General features: G+C 36.4%; 1 protein-coding gene across 2 annotated transcripts in view; it reads right to left on the reverse strand.

The window, feature by feature from the left end:
• LOC139958564 (uncharacterized) overlaps positions 1 to 25,386 on the reverse strand; it is a 72,587-nt gene that overhangs the window by 46,831 nt on the left and 370 nt on the right. For both annotated transcript variants that reach the window (XM_071955704.1, XM_071955703.1), the window contains exons 2-17: positions 23,910 to 24,095; positions 21,071 to 21,184; positions 19,794 to 19,951; positions 15,797 to 15,853; positions 14,931 to 15,033; positions 14,475 to 14,519; positions 13,813 to 14,003; positions 12,327 to 12,398; positions 11,076 to 11,184; positions 8,762 to 8,962; positions 6,072 to 6,248; positions 4,334 to 4,515; positions 3,035 to 3,118; positions 1,657 to 1,871; positions 1,133 to 1,270; positions 102 to 258 (exon numbers count right to left, since the gene is read on the reverse strand). In XM_071955704.1, coding sequence (XP_071811805.1) covers positions 102 to 258; positions 1,133 to 1,270; positions 1,657 to 1,871; positions 3,035 to 3,118; positions 4,334 to 4,515; positions 6,072 to 6,248; positions 8,762 to 8,962; positions 11,076 to 11,184; positions 12,327 to 12,398; positions 13,813 to 14,003; positions 14,475 to 14,519; positions 14,931 to 15,033; positions 15,797 to 15,853; positions 19,794 to 19,951; positions 21,071 to 21,184; positions 23,910 to 24,066 — 2,160 coding nt within the window. In that variant the 5' untranslated portion in view covers positions 24,067 to 24,095. The remainder of the gene's footprint in view (positions 1 to 101; positions 259 to 1,132; positions 1,271 to 1,656; positions 1,872 to 3,034; positions 3,119 to 4,333; positions 4,516 to 6,071; positions 6,249 to 8,761; positions 8,963 to 11,075; positions 11,185 to 12,326; positions 12,399 to 13,812; positions 14,004 to 14,474; positions 14,520 to 14,930; positions 15,034 to 15,796; positions 15,854 to 19,793; positions 19,952 to 21,070; positions 21,185 to 23,909; positions 24,096 to 25,386) is intronic.

Here is a 25,386-nt window from a genome sequence, read left to right on the forward strand (position 1 = left end):
TTTGGGAGGTTGATCGTCAAAGTGATCTGCATCACATAGACCAAGTGGGCAATAGGTGGGTTTTCTACGCATGCTGATATGTAACGTGTATCTAACATTACCTCTTGGTCGTCATCATCTGAATAGTCGCCGTTCAATGGATCAATGTATGCGTCACCGGAAATATTGGCAAGAAACCCTGCAAGGGTTCTTTTGATGTCGTGAAACACTGGACGAGCAGATGGCTCTTGTTCCCAACAATCCAACATAAGCTCATATCTATATGAAGTTCACATGAAAGAAAGAAAGAAACATATTAAAAAACACTGACGAATTATAAACAGAATTCTCTTAATCACACAGATGGGACCTATAGTGCGGCCGGCATGCGCATGCGGCCCTCGGCACACGTCTAGCTTTTTCAAAACTCATCACCTTGCAGAAATTTGTGGAAAGCAATATTTGTTTGCTTAACAATTTGCTCACAAAAGAGGTTTTAAGAAAGGTCACCCGACGGTAACCTATACTGTTGATAGGCCTAGACCTATAGGATATTTTAACATTATTGATGAACTACACAGGTATATAGAACATTGTGGTGTTTTACTTGACAATACGATGTGATATTGCCATTTTACGGGCTGGCGGGACAGGAAAATCCTTAAAGGTTATTCATTATTGGCCCAAAATATGCTAGATAGTCAGATAGTGGTTACATATATTCAAATTTCAACAAGCTATATACTGCCCATCTAAAAGCAGTTATCCACGCTCTGACATTTAATAGTTGATTCTAACACTTCTCAATGTCTGGGAATACATTTAAGAATCAGAAGTTTTTAAAAATTTCTACATGTTTTAGAGTGCTAACAGTTTAGGACATTACGAATAACCTTTAATGTGTTATGATCCTCGAAAAGGGTAAAATATGCACTCCTACTTTTTAGAATATATTTGTTTATAGACAGCCACCACACACACAGAAAAAAGATTCTTTTTAAAGTTCACTTTGATACATTTTATCGAGTTTATCCCACAAAACGTTACACTAATTTATTACTATCCTGTATATCTCAAAGAAGTGACACATTTTGATTACATTTTTTTCTTAACTTATTGAAAATATCGCATTTTCGACATTGTGTATAGTTACATGTGTTGAGAGCAGTCTTCAGGCTTGTCCATGCGGTAACCGGCCAGAAGTCTCGTGAGAACTTCCCGTGGTAGCATGCCTATATATGGCTCTTCTCCTCTACTGTAGATCTCATAAAGCACGATCCCGAACGACCATCTGTTTTTGATGCAATATTAGAAATCAATTGGACAGAATACATGAAGAAGTGACAGGGAATGGAGGGGATGTGGAGGGTGTGTGGAGGAGGTTGGGGTAGGGGTGGTGTAAGGGGAATTTCGTCTACCCGATGCTTGAAGAGGTCTTCAGTAATAATCAAACCGTTATAAAAGCACGAGGAAACAGAACACGCCAGGTGAAACTCATAACTAAAAAAAACACTTTAGATGTCCAAATCGTGATCGGTATATCATTTATATGATGGAGGTATCGACGGACCGATGAACGGATGAATGGACGGAAGTAGTCAATGGCTAAATGAACGGATGCATGAATAGAGATAGATGGATGAAAGGATTGATGGATTGAATTAAATTTATACTTACACATCACCCGCACTTGAACATTTCCCCGTTAAAGTTGCCTCTGGACTGTACCATTTTACAGGGCGTTTACTCTCCTCGGGTAACCGCGCATATCCAGTTTCATAGATATTATTCGCAAAACCAAAATCAGAAATTTTGACTTCTAGGTTTTCACCAAGGAGGATGTTACGGGCAGCTAAATCTCCGTGGAAGAACTTCCGACTCTCTAGATATTCCTTGAGAAGAGGAAAAGATAATATAACATTGAACTAGTATAGAGAAAACAACAGCCAAAAAAAAAATTACAAAGAACATAATACAAGTAAGCTAAACGTATGAGATTTTTATCATCAATTTGGTTAGGGAATTATTAGATTTATTCAGACTAGAATATTTACAAACAAATGTGTTAGTAATATATAATATTAAAGAAGAAAGGAATATATCGATTTTAATTTTACACATGTTCTTTCTCAGTAATATATACCACAATCATGCAATGACTTGTATACTATTATACGAATAGAAAGACTATGTGTAAAGGTGACATACCTGAAACCCTCATCAAGTAAGATTAAAACGAGAATTTAATGGAGAAAATTAAAATGATATAAGGAAAAAAATGTTTTGTTTTGTTTTCATTGTATGGAGAACACCGCCTTCCTTCAAATAATTAAAAAATGTACGTGAATAATGTAATAATGCACACATGCACCCACGGTACCCAATAAGAGAGGATTTTGTTCCAAACTTTCAATGTCACATGTAGGTTTGTTAACAAAGAAAGCTTATGTACTAAATACTCTATCATGAGTACATAACGTTAGTGCCCTAACTCATGCAACTTAAGGACCGTGTTATAGTTATACAGCTATCTGTTAGTACCATGTATATACTACATAAGAGTCAGGCTGCCATTACATCAAACTGACATGAATATTAATAAGTTACCTTATTATCACATTCAGGCTTAATTAATAAGGAATATTCTACAAATGTGCGTTGCTATGAACACTGAAACACACTTTCCTTCCCATTATATCCGTCACAAAGGAAGAATAGTTCTAGTATGGAGATTTGCCTAGCAAGGGTGTGTATGATGGTGTGACTACATCTGACTGAAGTAAATATTCATATTTTACGTATTTTTACGTACAGTGACATTGGACAACTGAAGAGGTACTTGCAATGAATATTCATGTTAGCAGCATGCATGTTTGAGAGGGGTGGGGGTGGGGGGGGGGGTAAACATGCCCGAATGAATATTTAGATATTTAATGATTTGTTCGTACCATATGCCTTTTGGATATTGACGAGATATTTTCACTGAATATTTAAACGTAGTAACATGCATGTGTGGCGTTACATTTGTCCGAAATGAATATAGATTTGTACGTACCATGCCTTTGGATATCTGATGAGATATTTGCAATTGTCTGATTTCTGTCAGGTCGTAGCTTTGATCGCTCAGGACAAGTTCTACCTGTTAGTGAAAATATATATGCAATAAACTACTTCTGAAAACAGCAAAGAACAGTACATTTATTATATCTGTTTGGGATAAATCACAGGAACATCTTCACAGCAAGGTTGTAAAATCGAACAAGTCTAAATACACACCCTGATAATAATCATAATAATGTGGATTTATAACGTACACAAGCGGGTGCTTGAGGCGCAATACAATATCTTAATTAAACAAAATCAAAACTTAATCTTACAAATTTAAATACTTCAGCAAATAACATGAGGTAAACAGCAACGCAGGCAATGCAATAAATGAACTGGCAGATTATGGAAATGCTTGTGACATTAAAAAAGTCTTCAGAGCTGTTTTGAATTGATTTACTGAAGAACAAGATTTAACCTGTGATGGAAATGAGTTCCAGAGATGTGGGGCTGCGACAGAAAAAGCCCTATCCCCATATGTACGTTAGGCCACATTGTGTGAATGGAAATGGAGTTTGAAGAATACAATTTTGGTTCTAACATTTTAAAGTTATTCACATTGACCCCCTTATTGCATTGGTATTTCTTTTTGAACATGATTTAAGTGCAAGTTGTATACCTTACATGTTTGTGGGAGTTACGAATACCATTATGATTTACACTGAAGATGATGGATGGATTTTAAAACTCTTTTAAAGCAAATTCCATATCATCAAACTTTTGACTTCAAAATTGATCGCAATTATCTTGCCGTTGTTTATTCATTTGTTGCAACCAAAGGTCAGAGAGACTTAAGAGAGGCTAAAAACCTTTAAAAGATGAGTTAACGTTGCCAGATAGAATGAATGACACCATAGAATATATTTCTGCCATGATATAAGTGTATATAATTCTTTGAAACGTGTTCTCAATGATTTGTAAGTAAGACATTAAAAGAAAAAGAATTCATTTTACTTACATATTAATGTCTCTTAATTTTAAATATATTCACTATTCCATTCGTTGCATGAATATAAATTAACCGTTGTTAATGTCTCCATAATTTTTTTGGCATTTTATTTGGGGAAGTTCTTTGAGTGATCGGTGTTGCAAGTGTGTGTACACTTGGTCACATTAAAGTACGAAGAGTTACATTCTATATATATAATATCATTCAGCATTTTCTTTTCATTGAAGATGCTTTCAGTGATTGGGTTAACCATAAGCATTTATAACTATGAACGACATAAAAAAAGGTAAAGAATCTTACATCGTTTGATTTCAATAAATATTCTTTTAGTGATCCGTACTTCATGTAGTCAATGATAAGATAGTAAGGTTCCGCTACTGTACGGCAGCCTAGTATAGCCATGATGTTTGGATGGTTTCCTATTTCGATCATCAATCGAATTTCATCTAGAAATTGTTCCTTTAACGCCGGACTAAGATTCTCTGCAAATTAAGTTGATATTAATAAACTGACAAAAGCAAAAACTAAGTGAAAAATAAAATAAAAAAGAAGGTTGCAAAGAGTTGAGATGACGTGAGCCTAGAACCAGTGACCTCACGATGACCTCACGGTGTCCTCCCACCTTGTACCTTGTGCTAACTTGTACAAACTAAGCAATTCTTCTATAAGTTATCCAGCCCTTGGTTCGTGACGATCCCTAGAAAAGCGTTTTCAAGAGTTTAAAAAACATGAAAGAAAGTGACAACTTCCAGTAAATGAAATTTCACAGATCTACGACACGATTTAATTAGATTTAATGACGTCATTTACTTGACTAGACAATTTATAAGTATTATCGTTATTTGAAATCAATTGACATTGGTTATCTTGACCGTTGGCATATAGGATGATTAACTGTAAACGGTGTAGAATGCTACTATAACTACGTACTAATTAGGTCATATCACCATACCTGGATACAACTGAAGTCCTTAAATGATGACATAAGTACAAAATTAATTTTAATATGTTGAACACCATCGAAAATTTACTGTTATCAGCCCAGATTGTATTTCTATAACACTTTTTCAGATTTGAGAAATGACCCTTGAAACTGTTGATATTCTTCATATAAAGTGATTTGAACAATATCGTCTGAACCATTACGTCAGTTGCCCCAGATGCAACACAAACGTCAATGAAGAACCATAATACCTTTTACGGCCTGAAATGATATGATTCTGCTGTGTAACAAAACTTGCCATGGACAGATGGTGTTACAAGACATCTGAATGTGCTCTGTTGTTTAATGAAGTGAAAACAACATGTTTTGCCGCGTTTTTAGAATGTATAAATCAATGAGCTAAATAATAACATTTTAGGTCTGCACCAAGGAGCAGACGTTATGTTCAATGGCGCCTTAAAGCAAGAGTCCAGAGAGTTGATATACTTTAATGATGAATATCTCGAGAAATAAAAACAGAAAAAGAGCTGCAGAAACATTACAGGCACCCAGCATATTTTTACTCTTTTCTTGGACTATAACATATCAAGACTAAAGTCCTGCCTAAAAACCATCCTTTAATGATACGCATCTTTTAATGATATGCATCCTTTAATAATATGCATCTTTGATTGCGTCATCTTCAAACATCTCTGGAATAAGAGAAACAAATAATAAAGTCTTCGAAAGCATTTTCGACAATAACTAGACAGAGAAACAATTAGAAGATAGATCGATTTGCAAATCAATTGCGAAGGATTTGGTCTTACATCTCTATGATGTGATTTGAATTCAGGGATGCGCATGAAGCTGGAAGTTTCAACTCTAAATATATGAAAGACGCAAAGCAACCTCCAGACTCCAATGGATTTCGAACATGTGCCTTGGCTCTCCATACACGAATGTTTTACCCTAATATCAGACTCGTAGGTATAGGAGGAATTCAGAGAGCGAACAAACTGACATACAATTAATATTCAAACGTCACATGATGGACCGGTTAAACATTTCTTCTTTTAAGAGGAGAGAGGATGTCTTGTATATAGGCCTGCATACCTTTAGTAGTTTTCACTGCTACGGTGATTTCTTTCAAAGTATTTTGGTACGGCTGGTTCCACCTCGCCTTAAATACTTCTCCAAACTGACCGCGACCGATGGATTCCTTTTCTAAGATTACTTCACCCTCGCTACCGACCTCATATTTCCGAAATTCTGGCATTGCGCTTTGTGAAGCTATATTAAAGATAAGTAAAGGGAAAGTGTTTGGGTGATGGCAACAAGAATGCTTATAATGACTAGTGACAAGTTAGTTATGCGATAATGTTGGATCATCACTTATTACACAATATTTCACACATCAGCAATGTAAATGTAACTTTACCAACATCCAACTTTTCTAGATTCATGAAAGAAATGATTACATATATCGGCATACATGCATGGAAAGTGTTGGTACCTTGGTCGAAAAGTTGCGCAAATGGCAACACAGACCACGCTCCAACGCCTACAACCCTTTCTGTACACCTTCCAATGGTATATCTTTGATGTGGGCGAATGTATCAAATTAATATCGCTTCTTATATATTTATTTAAGGAACCGCAAACAACCGTCACCTATTGTGTCGTTGGTACAATACAAACGAAACCGCTGTCTCACCTAATCCAAGTAATGTATCCTGCACACCACCCATAATTACTGTGTCGCTTCTCGGTAATAACCAACACTGTATTCATTTCTTCCACCGCCCCTTTGTCTTAAACAATATCCTCCATTTGACAATTCTCCTCTCCTCTGTACCAGAATCAGATTCAAATCAGAATTTGATTCAGAATCAGAATTTGATTCAGAATCAGAATTTGATTCAGAATCAGAATTTGATTCAGAATCAGAATTTGATTCATACTAAGATTCATACTAAGATTCATACTAAGATTCATACTAAGATTCAGGATAACACTAAGATTAAGAATCATACTGAGATTCAGAATCATACTCAGATTCAGATTCAGAATCATACAAAGATTCATAATCATACTAAGATTCAGAATCATACTCAGATTCAGAATCATATATGCTAGGATTCAGAATCATACTAGGATTCAGAATCATACTAGGATTCAGAATCATACTCAGATTCAGTATCATACTCAGATTCAGAATCATACAAAGATTCATAATCATACTAAGATTCAGAATCATACTAAGATTAATAATCATACTAGGATTCAGAATCATACTAAGATTCAGAATCATACTCAGATTCAGAACCATACAAAGATTCATAATCATACTAAGATTCAGAATCATACTAAGATTCAGAATCATACTAAGATTCAAAATCATACTAAGATTCAGAATCATGCTAAGATTAAGAACCATACTAAGATTCATAATCATACTAAGATTCAGAATCATACCAAGATTCAGAATCATGCTAGGATTAAGAATCATACTAAGATTCAGAATCATACCGAGATTCAGAATAACACTAAGATTCAGAATCATACTAAGATTCAGAATCGAAATCGGGATGCTAGGGTATTTTCCTCTCATAATTTTATCTTCTCTTTCAGAAATGCAAAAGTTCCTCCTGATTCTGATCCTGTTCCTGATCCTGATCACATCACATCTCTTGTCATGTCATTTCATGTCACGTCACGTTACGAAACATCATATCACATCACAAGCACAAGCACAATCATAATCTTCCCTGACTCAACCCTTCCCCCTCGGCTGACGGTTGGAGATGGGGGCTTTTGCCCCACATCCCACCTTTTCACACACCCACCATTTTGAAAACAAAGTAGTCAATGTTTCCAAAGTTCGAGAACAAAAATGTGGAAACAAAGGCAGAACTTTGAGCTAAAAGATTGAAATGTTAATATCAAATGGTAGAAAATGACTTAAAATATTGATATCAGTACAAATGTAGAGATAATTCGAAATTATGAACCAACTGAAATTTCGATATGAAAAGCCAAAAGTTTGAGAAGACATTTTATATAAACAGTTGGCATTTTCGCAATTTCTGAAAGAGAAGATGAAATTGTCTGAAACAAATGCTCTAGCGTATAAAATACTTACATTTCCCAAACTCAACCGATAGCTTCCTACTCACCACTTTAGCATTTTGGAACCTTTTGAGCCAAGGAGTGTTCAAAACCATATCAAAATTAATATCACATGAGAAGCTTTTAAGTGTGTTGAACCAAACATTCCTTACACAACAACTTTTTCATGAGTTCTCTTTTCTATCTTATGTGTCAATCCTGGGAAATTTACTCTTCACCTGTACTTGATTAAATAACATATTCTTGTGATGAAAGAATCTCTGAGTTAACGTAACATCATGTTACATGTCCAGATTTTGTTGAGGATCCTCTCTCCTGTAGCGGGAGATATGGCAGCATATTTGGGGGCCTCGAGTCCAATATCCGGCCCTATGTTGGTATCATTGGCTAGAGAAGTTTTGGTAGCAGTATTTTATTTAAGACTTCCATATTTTCTACAAACACAGTAGACATTGGAGACAAAATGAAATAATGAGAAATTTTGACATAGTTTTGACAATAAATTTGAATTAATCATTTTAGTCCACATAATTTTATTAACACTGAGGTATCACACTAGGAGGTGACCCCACTGGAGGCCGTACAGTGAGACGGGTGCCAACCCCCCTGCCCCTCCCCCACAGTTAGTACGTAAAACGGCCTGGATTTATAGCATATCGCTATCAGGTATTTACCTTCCACATCATGGGTGCCCAATGGAATTATCGTTTGATTCGGTTTATTTTTTGTAGCTCGATAACAACACAGTAAGATCAGAAAGACCACAGATAGGACACAAACCAGAACAGCAGCTCCCCCGATTATAATGTACGATGTCTCTAAAGACGATGCCTTTGTGACCATTGGTGTTCGGCTTCCATTATCTGTAGGTTCAACTGAACAAAGATAATAAATAAAAGAACAAAGCAAATGAAAAGAAAAAGAAAACTACATATGATAAAAAAAAAATACAAAGGGAAAAAAATGGCTATTTTTAATGTCCAAAGTTATTTTAATTATAGGGTATAAACGTTTAGACGCAAATAAAACAAGAGTTGGTGATATCTTTGATGAAAAACGTGAAAAATGAATTAAGACATTAAATGAGATTTATTTCTGGTCAGTTCTACTGTTAACATGTGTATGGCGACTAAAGGCTTAAATGAGGCACAAATCCAAGCATCGTCGTTGGTTATGTAATGCAGAAATTGATGTTTATGAATAATTTCGCAAAACTGCTTAGGGCAATTTTATTCTGTTTGAGCATCGGATATCACCGATTTAATGTTTTTGCACACACAAGGCTGAAGACTTGATCAAGTCTAAATATGACGTCATCGAGCCGTCATTTGCTTTAATTTTGTTATGTTTTGCTTAATCTATATCAATGTTTTCTGCAAAACCAGATGATGGGATTCTCAATTGCTGAGTATAAAATATGGCAGCTGTTTACATGACCAAATGATGGTATTGGTTTCATTTTGCTGTTAATATTCTAGCTTAAAAATATGAAGCCCCAAAAAATAGAGACAGTCAAAAGTGCCAGATCCTATATAGTGACACTATGACGTCACATATTTTACAAAATGGCAGTTCCCAGACACGACATTTAAAGCTACCATATCTTCTAAACGATGCAAGATTTTGGAATTGAATCGTTACTTATGGCATAAATATAAGTGCAGTCGATGAAGAAATCTGATAAGGTCCGTCGGTATAACGAAAACCAAATATCAATGTACCGATTTTAAAATGCCGGCCCGATATATACCAGGTATACCTATCGCATATTTTTTTGTAACGACTCAAAATATCGGAAGTGGTATAGGCGTACACAGACATGAAGGTTTTCTTATAGTTTCACCAAACTGTCATGAAATTAGGTTTAGCACCACAATTAGAGTAATGCACGTCCGCCTGAAAGGTTAGCCATTGCCGGAAAAGAGCCCTGGAGTGACCTACTGCATTGGTTTTACTTTGGGGACATTTTCTGAATCATCACCATTCTTTAGGGTGTCTGGCTGTCAAAGATGACGAAATAAACCACTGATGGTCTAACAATCTCGAGGATTGAAGGTGATTTAAGGTTTTTTAGAATATCTTGGGTGAAACAAGAAGATTCCGCAGCCAGAGTTTGCAGATGGGATGCGATGTACTAAGCTAAAACCTTGCAAGAGCTCTTTTAACTCAAAATCTAAACGGTCATGGTGGCAAATGTTGAATGTGCTGTGATAGCCCAAGCCATCAGCTATCATGTTGTGGGTAGGACATGTCTGTCTATATGCTCTAGCGGCCTTGGAAAAAGACATATTTCAGTGTATTAGTCAATGGAGCAATTAATTGTGGTGCGGCGCCTTGATGTCTACGCGGAAGGTTTAAACAAAAGGCATCGTATAGCTAAAAACGACTGGGCCCTCCCATCATCACCTTAAGTCAAGAAGAAACGTTGTGTCGGCAGAACAACAAAACATATTTTTCAGGGACAAAATAGCTTTGAAAAAGACATCACGGTTCAAAATGTCGTGTCAAATGGGCAGCCATTTTGTCGATATATGTGACGTCACAGTTGGAGGTGAAACCAGCTTTACATTTCTCTCCTTGTCTATATATTTCTTTTCGCATCTTCAAAATTGAATTTTAACGGTATTGACAATTAAAAACTCTCTATGACATGGTATAGGCATAACTGTAATAATAGAGCAAAACTATTCAAGGTCCATGCAAAACTGGTTGCTTGATAGTGTGTAAGTTCGACTCGTTGAAAGAGTTCGGTCTTGTTTGTGAAGGAAAACTAAAAACTATCACCATATCCCATATGAAACAATAATTGCCTTTGCTGTCAGTTTGGGGAAGTTTCTCATCACCAACATGTCTATGACTCAGACCAGAGATGCTGGTCTGGCAAGATTTTCCTGTAAAATCTTGAAAAATGACCATAATTTTTTTGGGTTACGTTATAATGCCTCTAAAGAGAAAATATTGAATATTACATTATCAAACTTGAATTACCTGTCGTGGTTGTTGTTACTGTCGTGTCAAGTGTAATCGAAGCACTATTGCCAACGATGTCAGCACCCGTGAACTTGAATTCTTCGGGAGGGATGACCCGTGAATAAACCTGTTGAGGATTCAATAAGAACAGTTGTGTATTTTCTCTTAGGATTTCTTCTTTTATTTATATGTTTACTACATATGTTGTGTGGTGATTATAATATATGAAGGGATGTTATGATAATTGAAATTCCTACCTTCTTTTCATTTCCAAAATTACCAGGCATTTTTTGCTGAGCTAGTTATATAGCAATTAAACAACTGAAAGTGTCCTTGTTTTGCTTTATTATGTTCATATAATTTATCCACTATATATATATATATATATATATATAAATATATATATAAATAAATAAATATAAATATATATATATATATAATTTATCCACTATATATATATATATAAAAATAAATAAATAAATATAAATATATATATATATAAATATATATATATATATATAAATAAATAAATATGAATATATATATATATATGCATATATATATTTATATATATAGTGGATAAATTATATACATATATATATAGTGGATAAATTATATATATATATATATATATATATATATAATTATATATATATATATATATATATATATATATATATATATATATATATATATATAAATATATATATATATGTATATATATATATATATATATATATATATATAGTGGATAAATTATATGAACATAATAAAGCAAAACAAGGACATTTTCATATGTATATTTTTATATGTATATATATATATATATATATATATATATATATATATATATATATGTATATATATATATATATATATATATATATATATATATATATATTTATATATATATATATATATTTATATATATATATATATATATATATATATATATATATAAATATATAAATATATATATCCCTCTTACCCTTGCGCTCCCCTCCCCCTCCCCCCTGTCTCTCTCGCCCATGCGCATGTCACTGCATCGTGTAACAACTACTACATAACCGTTTCATTGACAGGAGACTGTTATGGAATAGTATACTAACTATGGTAATGTCACTTGATGAGGTAGAAATGACAACGAACCAATCCAGTCACAGTAATACTGGTGTATGCAAATTGTACCCTGCACAATAGTGTCATGTGATAAGGTAACGACTATCATTACCAATTTATGTATTAAAGGGAGAGGGTATCAATACTCACGATGATAATGTAGGTAAATTGCAAACTAATCGATCCAGCTGGGATTTCGACAAAAAAGACATCTGAAGGAACCTGCAACATTATAAATAGATAGATAGATGATTTATTCAGCCAGATGCATAAAAATACAATGGAAATTGTTCAAACACAAGAGCTCTAAAACAGACATGAAATTGAAAACGCATAACGATGAAACACATATAAAAGTGATATTGCATTAGTAATAAAATAATTCCTCTCTGGAATATTGCACGAAAGTGGACGATACAGATGACATGACGACATGAAATAACAGTAAAAACAGGAGAGCTCTAGTGACCGTGTCGCTCTTGATCAGCACCATATTGTAATGTACCATGTTAGGTCAGAATCCTATCCATCAATACATGAAGATTTGCAAAAACAGTGAAATCGTGTCTGGAAAACTTCCGTGTTACCTAATTTCTGCTATTTTTCATCACAGGGAGTTATTTCAATAACTATGTGAGAGTACTTTATCTTTCGAGGGTCCATTTTTATCCGTTAAAGTATGCAGTACATGATTAATGGGGTGAAGCAATGATTCTTATATATATTAAACGAGAAACGTAAGGGAAAACGTAATCCGGGTTCTTAATATACAACTTGTGCATGGAACCAAGCGCGAACTTGTGAAAACGAATCGCCATCAGTTAAATCCACTCGTTAACAATGACATGCAAGCGCATGTGCATTTAAACAAGTGTTCATAATACCTTTCAGGGTTTGATTGTGTGTTCTCATTTATGCCGGATGTGTAACTTAAACTGCCACTAATAGTACCATACATGTAGATATTAACAATAATTTACTGGGTTGACAGTTTTCCTTATATTCTTTTAGGGTTAAATCAGTGACTATTTTCTAATTTACTGGCTGAAAGGGGAACTTATCCACAGTACTAGATATCACCTCCCCTCATACATATAAACACACCATAACCGCTCTCCCCTCCCATCCAATTTCCCTCCTTCCCATCCCATCCCATGCTATTCCCTCCTATTCCTCCCAGATTTTATTTCCAGTGAACTCGGAGGAAAAGACGACAGGAAAGTAACAATGGTTGGGATGTTCGTTCATAGAGAAAAAATAGGATTAAAAAATATATTTATATATATTCTTACACAACCCTATGCAAATGCGTTATACAGTTGTCACATCTTTTTCATGAATTCCGGGGCGTTTTCACATGTGATTCATCGGTACGCTGAAGCCACCCTAACCCACCCCCATCCCACCTATTTCTTCATTCCCACAGCTTTCCTAACATACGGGGAGCAGAGTCGATAGAAGGGGGGGGGGGGGTTGGGGAGACATATCAACATGTGACATCTTGCCCTAACGAATTGTTTTCTACATCACAGTAAGATCATCATAATATCATCATAACAACACCCAGTGTCCCTCGTTAACTAAACGGTATTGCTGCTATAGGCCTATATCACATTGATTCTACAATATAACCTACCTTTATCAGTTCGCCAATCAGTGTACGGACCTCGTTAACAACTTTGGTAATTGCGACATTGTATGACTTAATTTCGCCGTTTACAGATATTGGTTCCTTCCACGATACATTAACTAACGCAAATTCGGGGTCAGCGTATAGGTCATATTCCACATGTAGATCACGTGGTATGCTAGCTATTGGAACCTTGGCTGTATCGGAAGAGATTATAAACACAGTTTTAACTTCCATGTGAATCGAAACACCACTTGGATCATAAGAAATGAAATTTTTTTTAAAGAAAATTGGTCATTTGCAGTTTTGCACGATTAATCAAGATGTATGCACAAAACAAAAAATCTAACTTCCGTGCGACAATGCTCGCACGGAACGCCAAAAGATACAAAACGCCAATGAATGATTGTAAGCAACCATAATTATGAAAAGAAAGTTTTTGTATCCATATATGATATAAATTGATTGGAAGATGATATTGCGTCGTCGCGTCATATCACATCACATCGCACATGCACGTCACATCATATTGCTATAGGATAAATATTGTCATTATATCGTAAAATGATGACTTCTGTAACCAAGCTGCTCAATGAAATTAATAAGAACTTATAACAAAATCTGTCTTAGTGGATATACCAAATATATACTTTCTCATATATACTTACGTTGCATGTTGCAATAAGTGATATTCTTAGTACTTTCAAAACAGTCTACAAAGGAAAGAGAAAACACGAAGAAAGATTTTGTAATAATCGCCTTAAAATTCATGTTTGTTGTAGCTCAAAATTGTTCGTAGCCATAGGGACAATGTAAAATATATGTATTCACATGGAATACTTAAAGTGCAGTGTTATACCATTAACTTTTCGCTGCCAATGACAATCTCCATTTTGTAAACAAGGTGGTAAAATACGTTTCAATGGGTGGGGGATGGGGGGGTGACACAAACCTCGAGGGACAGGAAAACATGTGGCTTTGATTTCATGAAGTAAAAACTAAACTACAAAATTTATTTATATATATATATATATACTCATGATATGTACATAGTTATATATATATATATATATATATATATATATATATATTTATATATAAGTTATATAAGATGATGTGTATACCTGGAGCAGTAATCAAGGGTGCTGATAATCCTTCGAACATAACATTCTCTCTGGTCTCGCAGAGATGATTAGAAGCAAACGAGCCGTTAACCACCGATTGAATCTAAAAAGTAAAGAAAATACTTCAGCAGTCGAGTGTGTCGATCCGTTTTCAAGACTGGGGTGGGAATGGGGTTGTGGATGGGGTGGGATTGGCATGGGGGTGGTGGAAGGAGACTTATCAATACAAGCTCTCCAGTGGCATAGGAAGGTACTTTTGAGTGGGGGCTGAAGACTGATGGCCGGCCTGGGGAGGGGTCTAAGGGGAGGGGTGCCCCCTCCCCTTTGGAATTTTTTTGTATTTCCAGGTGGCCTCAGATGCAATTTGGTGCAATATAGCACACTTCAACACCCAATCCATTTTGTAAATAATTTTGCATTTTCACCTGGCCTTATAGATGCAATTTGGTGCTCCAAATGAGATTTTTTTCTCATTTGGAAATGAAAAAGGGGTTTTCTGACTCGCGGAGCGGGGGGAGGGGGGGGGGGGGGCGGAATGATACTTCCGCCCCCCATATTTTTCACTGGGGGGGGGGGCTGGCGCCCCCAGCCCACCCGGTTCCTACGCCCTTGAGGCTCTCCATGAATGCAAATGAACTTGATCAGAAGCACACACTAATATGACTAATAAAAAAGTACATCATTATAATAGGCTGTAAGCAATAACCACCAACAAACATACAGAATTCATCAAGCTAACATCACGTCATATAATAAAAAAGGAAATAAAAACATAATAATTTACCAGATGAAACGTGAAAATTATCTTTCGCCGGAATAAAACAAATACAAACCCGCTAAATCAAAAACCTATATTGTTAACATACCCGAATGTGGTAGAGATAACCGAAAAGTAAGCCCTCAAATTCAGCCGTAGGCTCGTGCTACGGAAAGGAATATTACATAAAGCATGGTCAGTATAAAGCACAGAATTTTCATGTTATTAGTTCATTAGTTAAAGTGAAATATTTCATTTCTTTACTCACTAGAACACCTGTTGTGAGTCTTTGAGAATAACCATGGATATTGTGTCTGGATATTCAAGCTAATCCATGGGAGTTATTTAGTCGTTTATAGTTGCCTCCAATTGAAGAAAGGGGCCTGCATGTGCCAATTTTGTGATTGGACCTTTGCAGCACGAATACGAATATAACGCGTTGTAACCGTGTTAGACACCCCTAGGAGGGAAACCTTCAGTTGGGAGAATGACTGCAATTAACACGGTCAACAAGGTAACAGTTGCTAGGCCGTTAAAATATTAAATTATTATAATATTGAATTAAAATACTTTTAATTAAAATATTTTAATTCAGTAGGGGCTTTGGGAGGGTTTTGTTATTGTCAACTGATGTTTCGGCTTTAACATTTGCAAGAGCCAAGGTGAGTGAAATTGTAGGAAACTGAATATAACCAAGATGGAGAAGGTATACGGGAGGTGCGGTGGGCCGGTTGTACACTTAAAGGCTGACTTTAGGCATAATTTTAGTTTTGATAGTTATAGTTCAAGAAAAAGGTAAAAATTAGACTGTCGAAATAGATTTTCAAATGTGATCAAACTATGGAATGCTCCTTTGAGGCTTCAACATGATGATCCACTTTTCATTAAATTTTAATAACTCAATCCAAATCATTTTATATTAATTTCATGTCAACAAGAGAACACCCTTGGGTGATAATTCAACACCATATGTTCGTTGACAAATTCGAAAATGTATTGTAAAGCATGTCGTTTGAGGCCATTATTAAAGTATAATGTTTGACTATTGAGTTTTGTGTTGCATCAGAGGAACTGACATTATTGTATGTGTATATTAGACTTAACGGTCCAGCCGCTTTGGTTGATGACATTCACTCATTTCAATGGTCATTTTTGTTTTTATAGATTAAAAGTGTTGTAGAAATATAACTTGGATTGATAAGAGTGTGTCTAATGTTCTGCAATATATCAACATTTAAAGGTATTCTCTCAGCTAGGAAATTTTTAGAGGGCGGGTCAATTTCATAGGTTTCGCTGGTACACCGTTACTCCACTTTCTGTCTTGGTCACGTGATACGGTATATATAATATACTGCCACTGTACAGTGTATATCATGTATGTAAATGTACGTAATGCATAGCACAGTTTCATGCAGTGTTAGCATAACACACGTGTATATTGCGGTCGCCGCGCTGTGTACGCGTTGTGATTGTGAATTAGTGCCTAAGGTCATTCTTTAAATGGACAGTGCGGAGAAATATTTATTTTTGGCTAATGACAGAAGAACACAATCCAAGCAACCTGGGGCCATTTGCTACTCCTACGTATCGTTTTCGAGTTCATAATATTTAAAGTTGTGTAAAATAAGAGTATACGAGGGCCTGACGTTTCGATCCAATAGCAGGATCTTCTTCAGAGGCTGAATGACAAGTAACAGTAACAGAAGGGACAAATACACGCACAGAATACAGACAGGTTAATGAGCAGGGTAAACACAAAAGAGATAGATGTAAGGGGATTAGTAGACAAGGCATGGAGAGAAGAAGAAACCAACAGGTGGAAAAGGAGAGGTAGGAGGTCAACTGTAGCTACTTGTCATTCAGCCCCACGCCCTCTTACTTTTACACATTGTCTTACACGGGCTCGTTAGTGGATAACCAACAGTTTGTTTTATTTTAATATTTAAACAGGGGCGTATCCAGGATTTTCCACTAGGGGGGCGTCAGGCATGAATGATCGCCTTCCTGGGGATTCGGTCTAAGGGGAGGGGTGGACAATTTTTGCTTTCGAAGAAGGGCTGAAATGCAAAATGGTGCCATATATGATCCATTTTTCGACCTTAATAATAAGCAACATTTGCAGTAAAAATGGACACAAAATGCACAATTTAGTATGGCTGGCATGTCACTTAGTGTTTGTAAAACTTGTGACCGACTGGGAAATCTGGTGATTGCCAAGTTTCACCATCAAAGCCTTTAAGAAATTTATGAATTTTACTTTAGTTTATCAATGATTTACAACATGAAGTTTGGCAACAATAGCAAAATGGTCTGACTGTACAGTGGTTGCATTACTGCTAAATTTGACTGAAATTGATGAAGAGATATCATAATTACTTCTCTTCCATTGGGTTAAGAAATGTCATCCTTCGTGGATGCTTGCGACTGTAGATGTTGACAATTTCATCATAGTCCAAGGCAATGTCCTTATGGGGGGGGGGGGGGGGGGAGGGTTGAGCGATCACCGATATCTCACATAAAGGTCGTCATCAATTTTTTTTTTTTTTTGCTAAACTTTTTTTTTGGTGACGGCCAATAGGGGGCGGGGGCGCCTGTTGCGCCCCCCTGGATACGCCCTGTTTAAAGTAGACATGTTTGTATATCAGCAGTGAACTAGAAGCAAACAGGTGTGAGTCATAGCTTCACACTGTAATTTTGTTGTTGTTGGTGATATATTTTTTAGATATTCTTCTTCAAATTATGGTTGGAATTAACACATTGATACAATACAGACACATGTGAAGGTATTGATAACATTCACATTCCACAAAGCAAAGTTGGGATAACATATCCAATCCAAATAAAGGTCAAATCTGTAGAGTGGAAAATAAAGGGGGTAAAAAAGAAGAAATTATTTTGCTTTCATACATGGGTACAATTATGAAATCTCACTTGTTAGCTTCACGTTCACTTATGACACATTCTGTGAAAATGTCAATTCGATCCATATCTCGAGAAATGCAATATATACAGGAATAAATGCAAATTTCACCAAGATGCTTGGATCATATTCTTCTTCAATTTGTAATAAGTAGGGATAATCTTTTCGATGGTGATGACTTCGGCTGCTCACGCCTTCGTCCGACCCACCCCCCCCTCCCTTGTTTTTCTTAGAAATGTATTTTAGTCACATGCAAAAGCAAATGAATAGTTTGTCAAATTTGTGTCCTTTACTCTTATCATCTTTGAAATGTAATTATACCTCGTTAATTCGAATGAACTGCATTTTTATATGATTATCGATTAGGGTAACGGAAATAATCAGAATGATCAGGATTAGTATCGGATCCTGTCGACAAGTTACCAAAACAAGTAATTAGAAGCTGCCGCGCCAGTAACCGGTTTTCCTGGTATTTTTTACCATAACCATTACCATTGCGCCGCTTAAGACCTGCATGCATCTCCACTATGAGGCCACCCGATACTCATAGCTAGTACAGTAAATACTGTTCATGTTCCACAACCGTGCTTCGGTAACTACTGCGCTGTGTTCGCAACACTGTAACATCATACATGTGTTATAGGTGGCACAGTAATTACTGCAAAGCTGTTACACGTTGAACTACGAGTCCGAAAGGTTAAAATGCGCGGCGGCTGGGTAATGAAGACTACTCCCTAGTTTTATACTGCATGCGAAATTCAGATGCATGGTAGCCTAACTTTTCTCTAATCGGATCAGTAAATCTATTTGATTGAAAAATTTTTCAAGGACAGGTGAGTGTGTGCAAGTCTCAAGTAGATACAAAACAGATACACAAAATGGGACCTAAGGTGGGGGAGGGGGAACCTAGATTAGCCTTATGGGTAGCTCCACGTCTAAATTAGGCCTTAATATATAGTAATAGTTTACCACGTCAAATACTCATAGACTCCTTGTCCAGTCGTGCAGTTCTTTGTTTTATATGGGAACGTGTAACAGCTTTTCAGTAGTTACTGTGCCACCTGTAACACATGTTACCGTGTTACGAACACATCGCAGTAGTTACTGATGCACGGTTTTGGAAAATGAACAGTAGTTACTGTAATAGCTATGAGTATAGAGTGATTAGGCACTTAATTATACTTACTGTTACGGTCTCGAATAAAAACCGATCGAGACAATTGGTGGAAGTCGGTATTTGTTGACAGTTTACTACATCATTCAATGTCGATTTATTACCGTCCATGTCCTCAATATCACTTTGTGAGACACTAGGACGAAAGTCTACAGAATAGCTGTAATTGCCTAATATACAAAAGAGAGAAACAAAGAACATGGTGACGTCATCGCAACTTTAGACAAGATAACCATAATGTAAATGACATGCAATAATGTCTGTATTGTTATCACTTGCTTCGTATTCCTCTTGTTCCCATATATGAGACGGGAGATAGGAAAGGGGCCAACAGTTTCCCATTTTCAACTGAAACGGCCTTTTTTTTTATTTTCGGGGTTTTGACCACGTAAGAGATTAATATCATGAAAGGGTAACTTTCTAATTCATCACAAATTTGTCAAAGAGAAATGTTGAATGTCATGCAATAATGTTCTGTTGTTCATATGAAATTCATATAAACATATTAATTTTTTATTAGAATGTGTAAAACAGTGCCTTGGCTGAATATTAAAGTATAGGTCTGCAATGAGGAGCCATCTTCATCGTCAAGGTTGGTATGGAAACCGAGCATTCCATAGATTTAGCATATTTTTAAGGTGAATATCCATAGTTATAGAAAGCTGATTAGCGCTCACTTTTACTCTCGACGATTGAACTTTGAAATGTCAAGACTAAAAAGTCTGTCTAAAGTCAATGTTTTAATACTGTTCTTGTTTGGACCATGGGGGTTCCAGTTGTTGTGTCTGGACTAGATGACATGTTTAGACTAGATGGCATATAAGTGTAACTTGACAAGTCATAACACATCGACAATTGTTTCACATTTCGTCAATTTTTACCCACAAATTATAACAATAGTAACCAGTAGTTATTTTTACGACGCTTAAGCGATCACAAATGTGGGAGAAACCCGCAAGGGCTTATGGATTACAACTTACACGTAGGGTGGCTTCCAATTCAACATTTTAACTCAAATTTGGAATCTTTTTGAAGTTAGAAAGTCATTTCAGACGGGAAAACCGTATATTGCGCTTGGGTGAGAAACCCACCTTACTGTGACCTAGCCGGGTATCGAACCAGTAACCTTCCTATTGCCAAGCCTCATTGCTTCAAATGCCACCGCCTCTATCTACTCGGCCACAGCACCAGCCCAAGTTAGCTATGATGTCCTGATATACTAACATAGTGAGTGTACATCATGGCTGTCACTTCAGGACCACTGTAGCATAGACTTATTCTTCACTTACCATTCCCTGTTGGCGGATCCCATCGTAAGGAGGCTTTAACGTTCCATGGATTGTCGCTATCACCAGTCGATTCCACCGTGAAACGTAGGTCAAGTGTGTCCTCCGAAACCATCGCTGATAAAGAAACAAAATTGAGAAAATAAAACTACTTTTAAGCTGCATTTCTTGACCTCATCTTGAAATTCGTATTGAAGTTACATCCATTTATTCTGTTATTTGGACATGGGAAATGATTTTATGCCAAATTTGCCTACATTTGTTATCTATCATTTTATTGTGACAAGAAAATAACATAAACACATTGGAAAAGAAACATGCGGCTCCACGGGACTTGCACATTGTATGTTGTGTAAACTCTGAAATAGTTCGTTCTGTTGTTGTTATGGGATTAAAGTTATTTCAGCGAATATGAAATACGTACACTGTCTTTTCGCTCAACTAAAAACGCCGTACCTTTTGTGTTAACCGGTTGAGTGCTTAGTACTCATAACCGTGACCGACAGCTTGAATTATGAGAACCGAATTGGACAGAAAAGAATATAGTGGACACATAGCAGTTTATTGGGCCTACTTGAATCTTCACAACACTCTTAGTTTCTAATCAGTGGGAATTCACTCATTCAAAGTGTCCAGAATAATAACGTCACAGCGATGTGAATTTAACTCTTATCATCGAATTAGAATTATTTCTCTACACTTTGTTATGCAAGGGTAGTGAGTTATACATTTGCGTTGTCATATAGCTACATTTCTTTCTTTTCTCTTAGACAAAAAGGACTGCATTCAAATCTTCTAAAGAGACATTATTATTATTACAATATTTCTATAGCGCCATGACTAAAAAGATATTCTATGGCGCTTTACAAAACATATAGCTAAACACAAGTATATACAAAAAGAAGTAACCAATACGAAGACAAGATACAAAAACAACTATGGCAAGACAAAAGACAACCAAAGAGACAGGCAAGAGACTTAACCAAATGCTTCGCTAAAAAGATGTGTCTTAGGGGATTTCTTGAAAGTAGGGAAAGACACCTGATTCCGCGGACGTACGAAGGCAAGTCATTCCATAGTTTGGGCCCACACACAGCGAAAGCCCGGCTACCAAATTTGGTGCGCGTGGTGGGAATATATAACGAGTGGGAAGAAATGCTCCCGATGCTGTATGGGGAGACACGTGTAATCAACATGGTATGGAGATAATCTGGAGCCTGTTTATGGATACATTTAAATACTAAGCAAATAAGTTTAAATTTGATTCGCTGAGCTATGGGAAGCCAACGCAGGCTCCGCAAACACTCACTATCACTATCGTAGGCAGCCTGGTTTTGGATGGATTGAAGTGGTAGTAATGACGTGTAAGGACGACCAATTAAAGAGCATTGCAGTTATCAAGGTGCGAGATGACAAGACCGAGAATTACCGATTTACAACTCTCATCAACCTAAACAATAGCGAATATGGAATTCTCACTCCTCATAATTAAGGAATGACTTTTAAACACAAAGTTCATTTAAGTACAATGTTGACTGCTACAAGACTGTTATCAGTCTATAGGTACCACTTTTAATCTTGGAAGAAATTACCCTTTAAAACATCTGAGGGCCGTAAAATAAAAACGGCTGGACTACTTAGTCTAACCCACAGAGCACCAGGTTTCTCGGTTTCTCAGATGCAGCCAAAACAAACTCAGAAAGAAAACAAAAGACTCTTAGAGCCTCAAATAACACTTTGAAATTGAATTAAAACTGTGTCAACTAAAAATGGTATTGAATATCATACAACAGATGCTCCGTTGTTTATTTTTGAAGTTTAAGTAACATGCCTTGTTATTTTTTTTTATAAACAAATGAATTAACATCAACAGTTAAGAAACGACGTCATCGTTAATTCAGAGAAATCCATTGATTTGGTATATTTTACAGCGTATGGATTAACTTGAAAAACCAAAATAGCTAAAGAATCATCATCATCATCGTCATCGTCATCGTCATCGTCATCGTCATCGTCATCGTCATCGTCATCGTCATCGTCATCGTCATCGTCATCGTCATCGTCATCGTCATCGTCATCGTCATCGTCATCGTCATCGTCATCGTCATCGTCATCGTCATCGTCATCGTCATCGTCATCGTCATCGTCATCGTCATCGTCATCGTCATCATCATCATCATCATCATCATCATCATCATCATCATCATCATCATCATCATCATCATCATCATCATCATCATCATCATCATCATCATCATCATCATCATTATCACCAGCACACAGGATGTTTGTTTCTTTGGCTATGACATACCGAGAGAGTATGTATGTATGTATGTATGTGTGTATATGTATGTATGTATGTGTGAGTGTGTGTGTGTATGTATGTATGTATGTATGTATGTATGTATGTATGTATGTATGTATGTATGTATGTACGGGTGTATGTATGTATGTATGTATGTATATTAGATCCTCCTGCAAGCGAAGAAGCCTGATTGGCTTATCAAAGCCGCAAGCTGACCGAAGTCAGTCTCTTACATTCATATTTAACGTCCATGATTATGAATTGTTAATTGTCAACAACTCTGTAACTGGACGACATACATTAATCTTGGAGTGACTCGAACTCGGGACCTTATGATTGAAATGCACCGGTGTTAACCACTGTGCTAACACTCCACGAGAGTAACAAGAGAGTAACAAGACATTCTGTCTCCAGTCATCCTTAAAGATTGCAGGTAAAAATGAGACCCCTCCAGTTAATTATTCGAGTATGAGTATGAGAGTTGTGTACATATATAGTATGAGAGTGTAAGTATATATGAGAGTTGTGTATACTCACAATACAGGCAGCAATCAACATCCGGGCACGTGTCACATAGATTTACTCCACCACCTCTGTTTCCCGGACAATCGTTTTGCGCTAATGTATATAACAACAGTTGGAAAATCCAAGAAGCGAAGATATGCTTCGAAACAGCATAACGGATAGACGACATAATAATCTCTAGCAAGGTCCACCAGCAACCTATGAGAAGAAGGGAGGGAACCTGATGAACATCATAAAAGTGTCAACAACAAAAAACAGACTACTACAAAAATAGAAATGTCAATAGTTTATAAAAACAAACTTAGAATAACAAAGTTTTTGAAGTATTCTTCTAAAATTTTGAGTTTAGACTTCAACCTTCCTATTAGACACTGTTAAATTGCGACTGCTACCATGGAGTTCATTCGGATGGCTAATACGATTAAAGCAGGCCAAAACCATCCTCTACATTCTTCATTAAACAATATGCTAACAAAATCTTCCAGAAATCTAAGAAATCGACTATGCTTGCCAAAATATAGAATACAGCTTTTTAGAATCTCATTTATCCATCGTGCTGCAATATTCTTTCAACCTAAGCTTTTGGATCCTTTGATTTAGAGTAAATTTTTGAAACTTATCTCATCTTATAACATCTTAACATTGTTTCTCTTTAATATTTTTTATGTTTGTACTCCTTTTAATAAATATTTTATGTTTATACTGGATTGAAAAAATGCAATGAAATTAAATGAAGAGAGGAATTTGTCCCTTAGTTGTTGAATTGTTTGATCTACCGATTGGATGTTAGCTATGTTGGTTGTTGTGTATAGCTGTTTGTTTCTGGAGGTAGGTGGTGGGCGATTCTGCATGCTTTCCCCTGGGAGGCTTCCAGATGTTTTCTGTTTGTGCTGAGTTGATATGGGCTATGGTAGGAGCTGCATATTCGAAGAGCGGCCTGCTAATCATCTTTTTAAATCTTCATGGTTGTGAGTGGTGATGCTCTGGGGTTTTACGATGATCCAGCCATTCTTCGTAGTAGATTCACGAGTTGACTGACCCTCTTGTGGGTGTTTTGATGGTGGTGCCCGAGGGTGAGTTTTTGTTTATCGATGGTTATTCCCAGGAAGCGAACTTGATTGGCGAATGGTATGACGATGTTGCTGGGTGTAAGATGTGGTTTCCTCCTTAATCTGTTGTGTTTGGCGATGTAGAGAATCTGTGACTTGGTTGGGTTGAGTTCCATTCTCCAATCGTCGCAACAGTTGTGTATTCGGATGATATAGCGTTGTGGGTATTCCTCTGCTCTGTGTGACTGGTTGTGGCTGGTCCATGTGGCGATGTCATCAGCATACTGCGAATTTTTAATGTAAGCGTTGTCTGGTTGAGAGATGTCTCCGGCGTACAAGATGTATAGGATCGGGCTGATGACGTTTCCGTTGGGCGTTTAGCGGTGGTGAGGTGTAGTGGTGAGGAGAATAATGTGCCAATTTAAAAAATAATCACGCGG

This window comes from Apostichopus japonicus, chromosome 18 (assembly GCF_037975245.1).
Source record: "Apostichopus japonicus isolate 1M-3 chromosome 18, ASM3797524v1, whole genome shotgun sequence".
NCBI classification, from domain to species: domain Eukaryota; kingdom Metazoa; phylum Echinodermata; class Holothuroidea; order Aspidochirotida; family Stichopodidae; genus Apostichopus; species Apostichopus japonicus.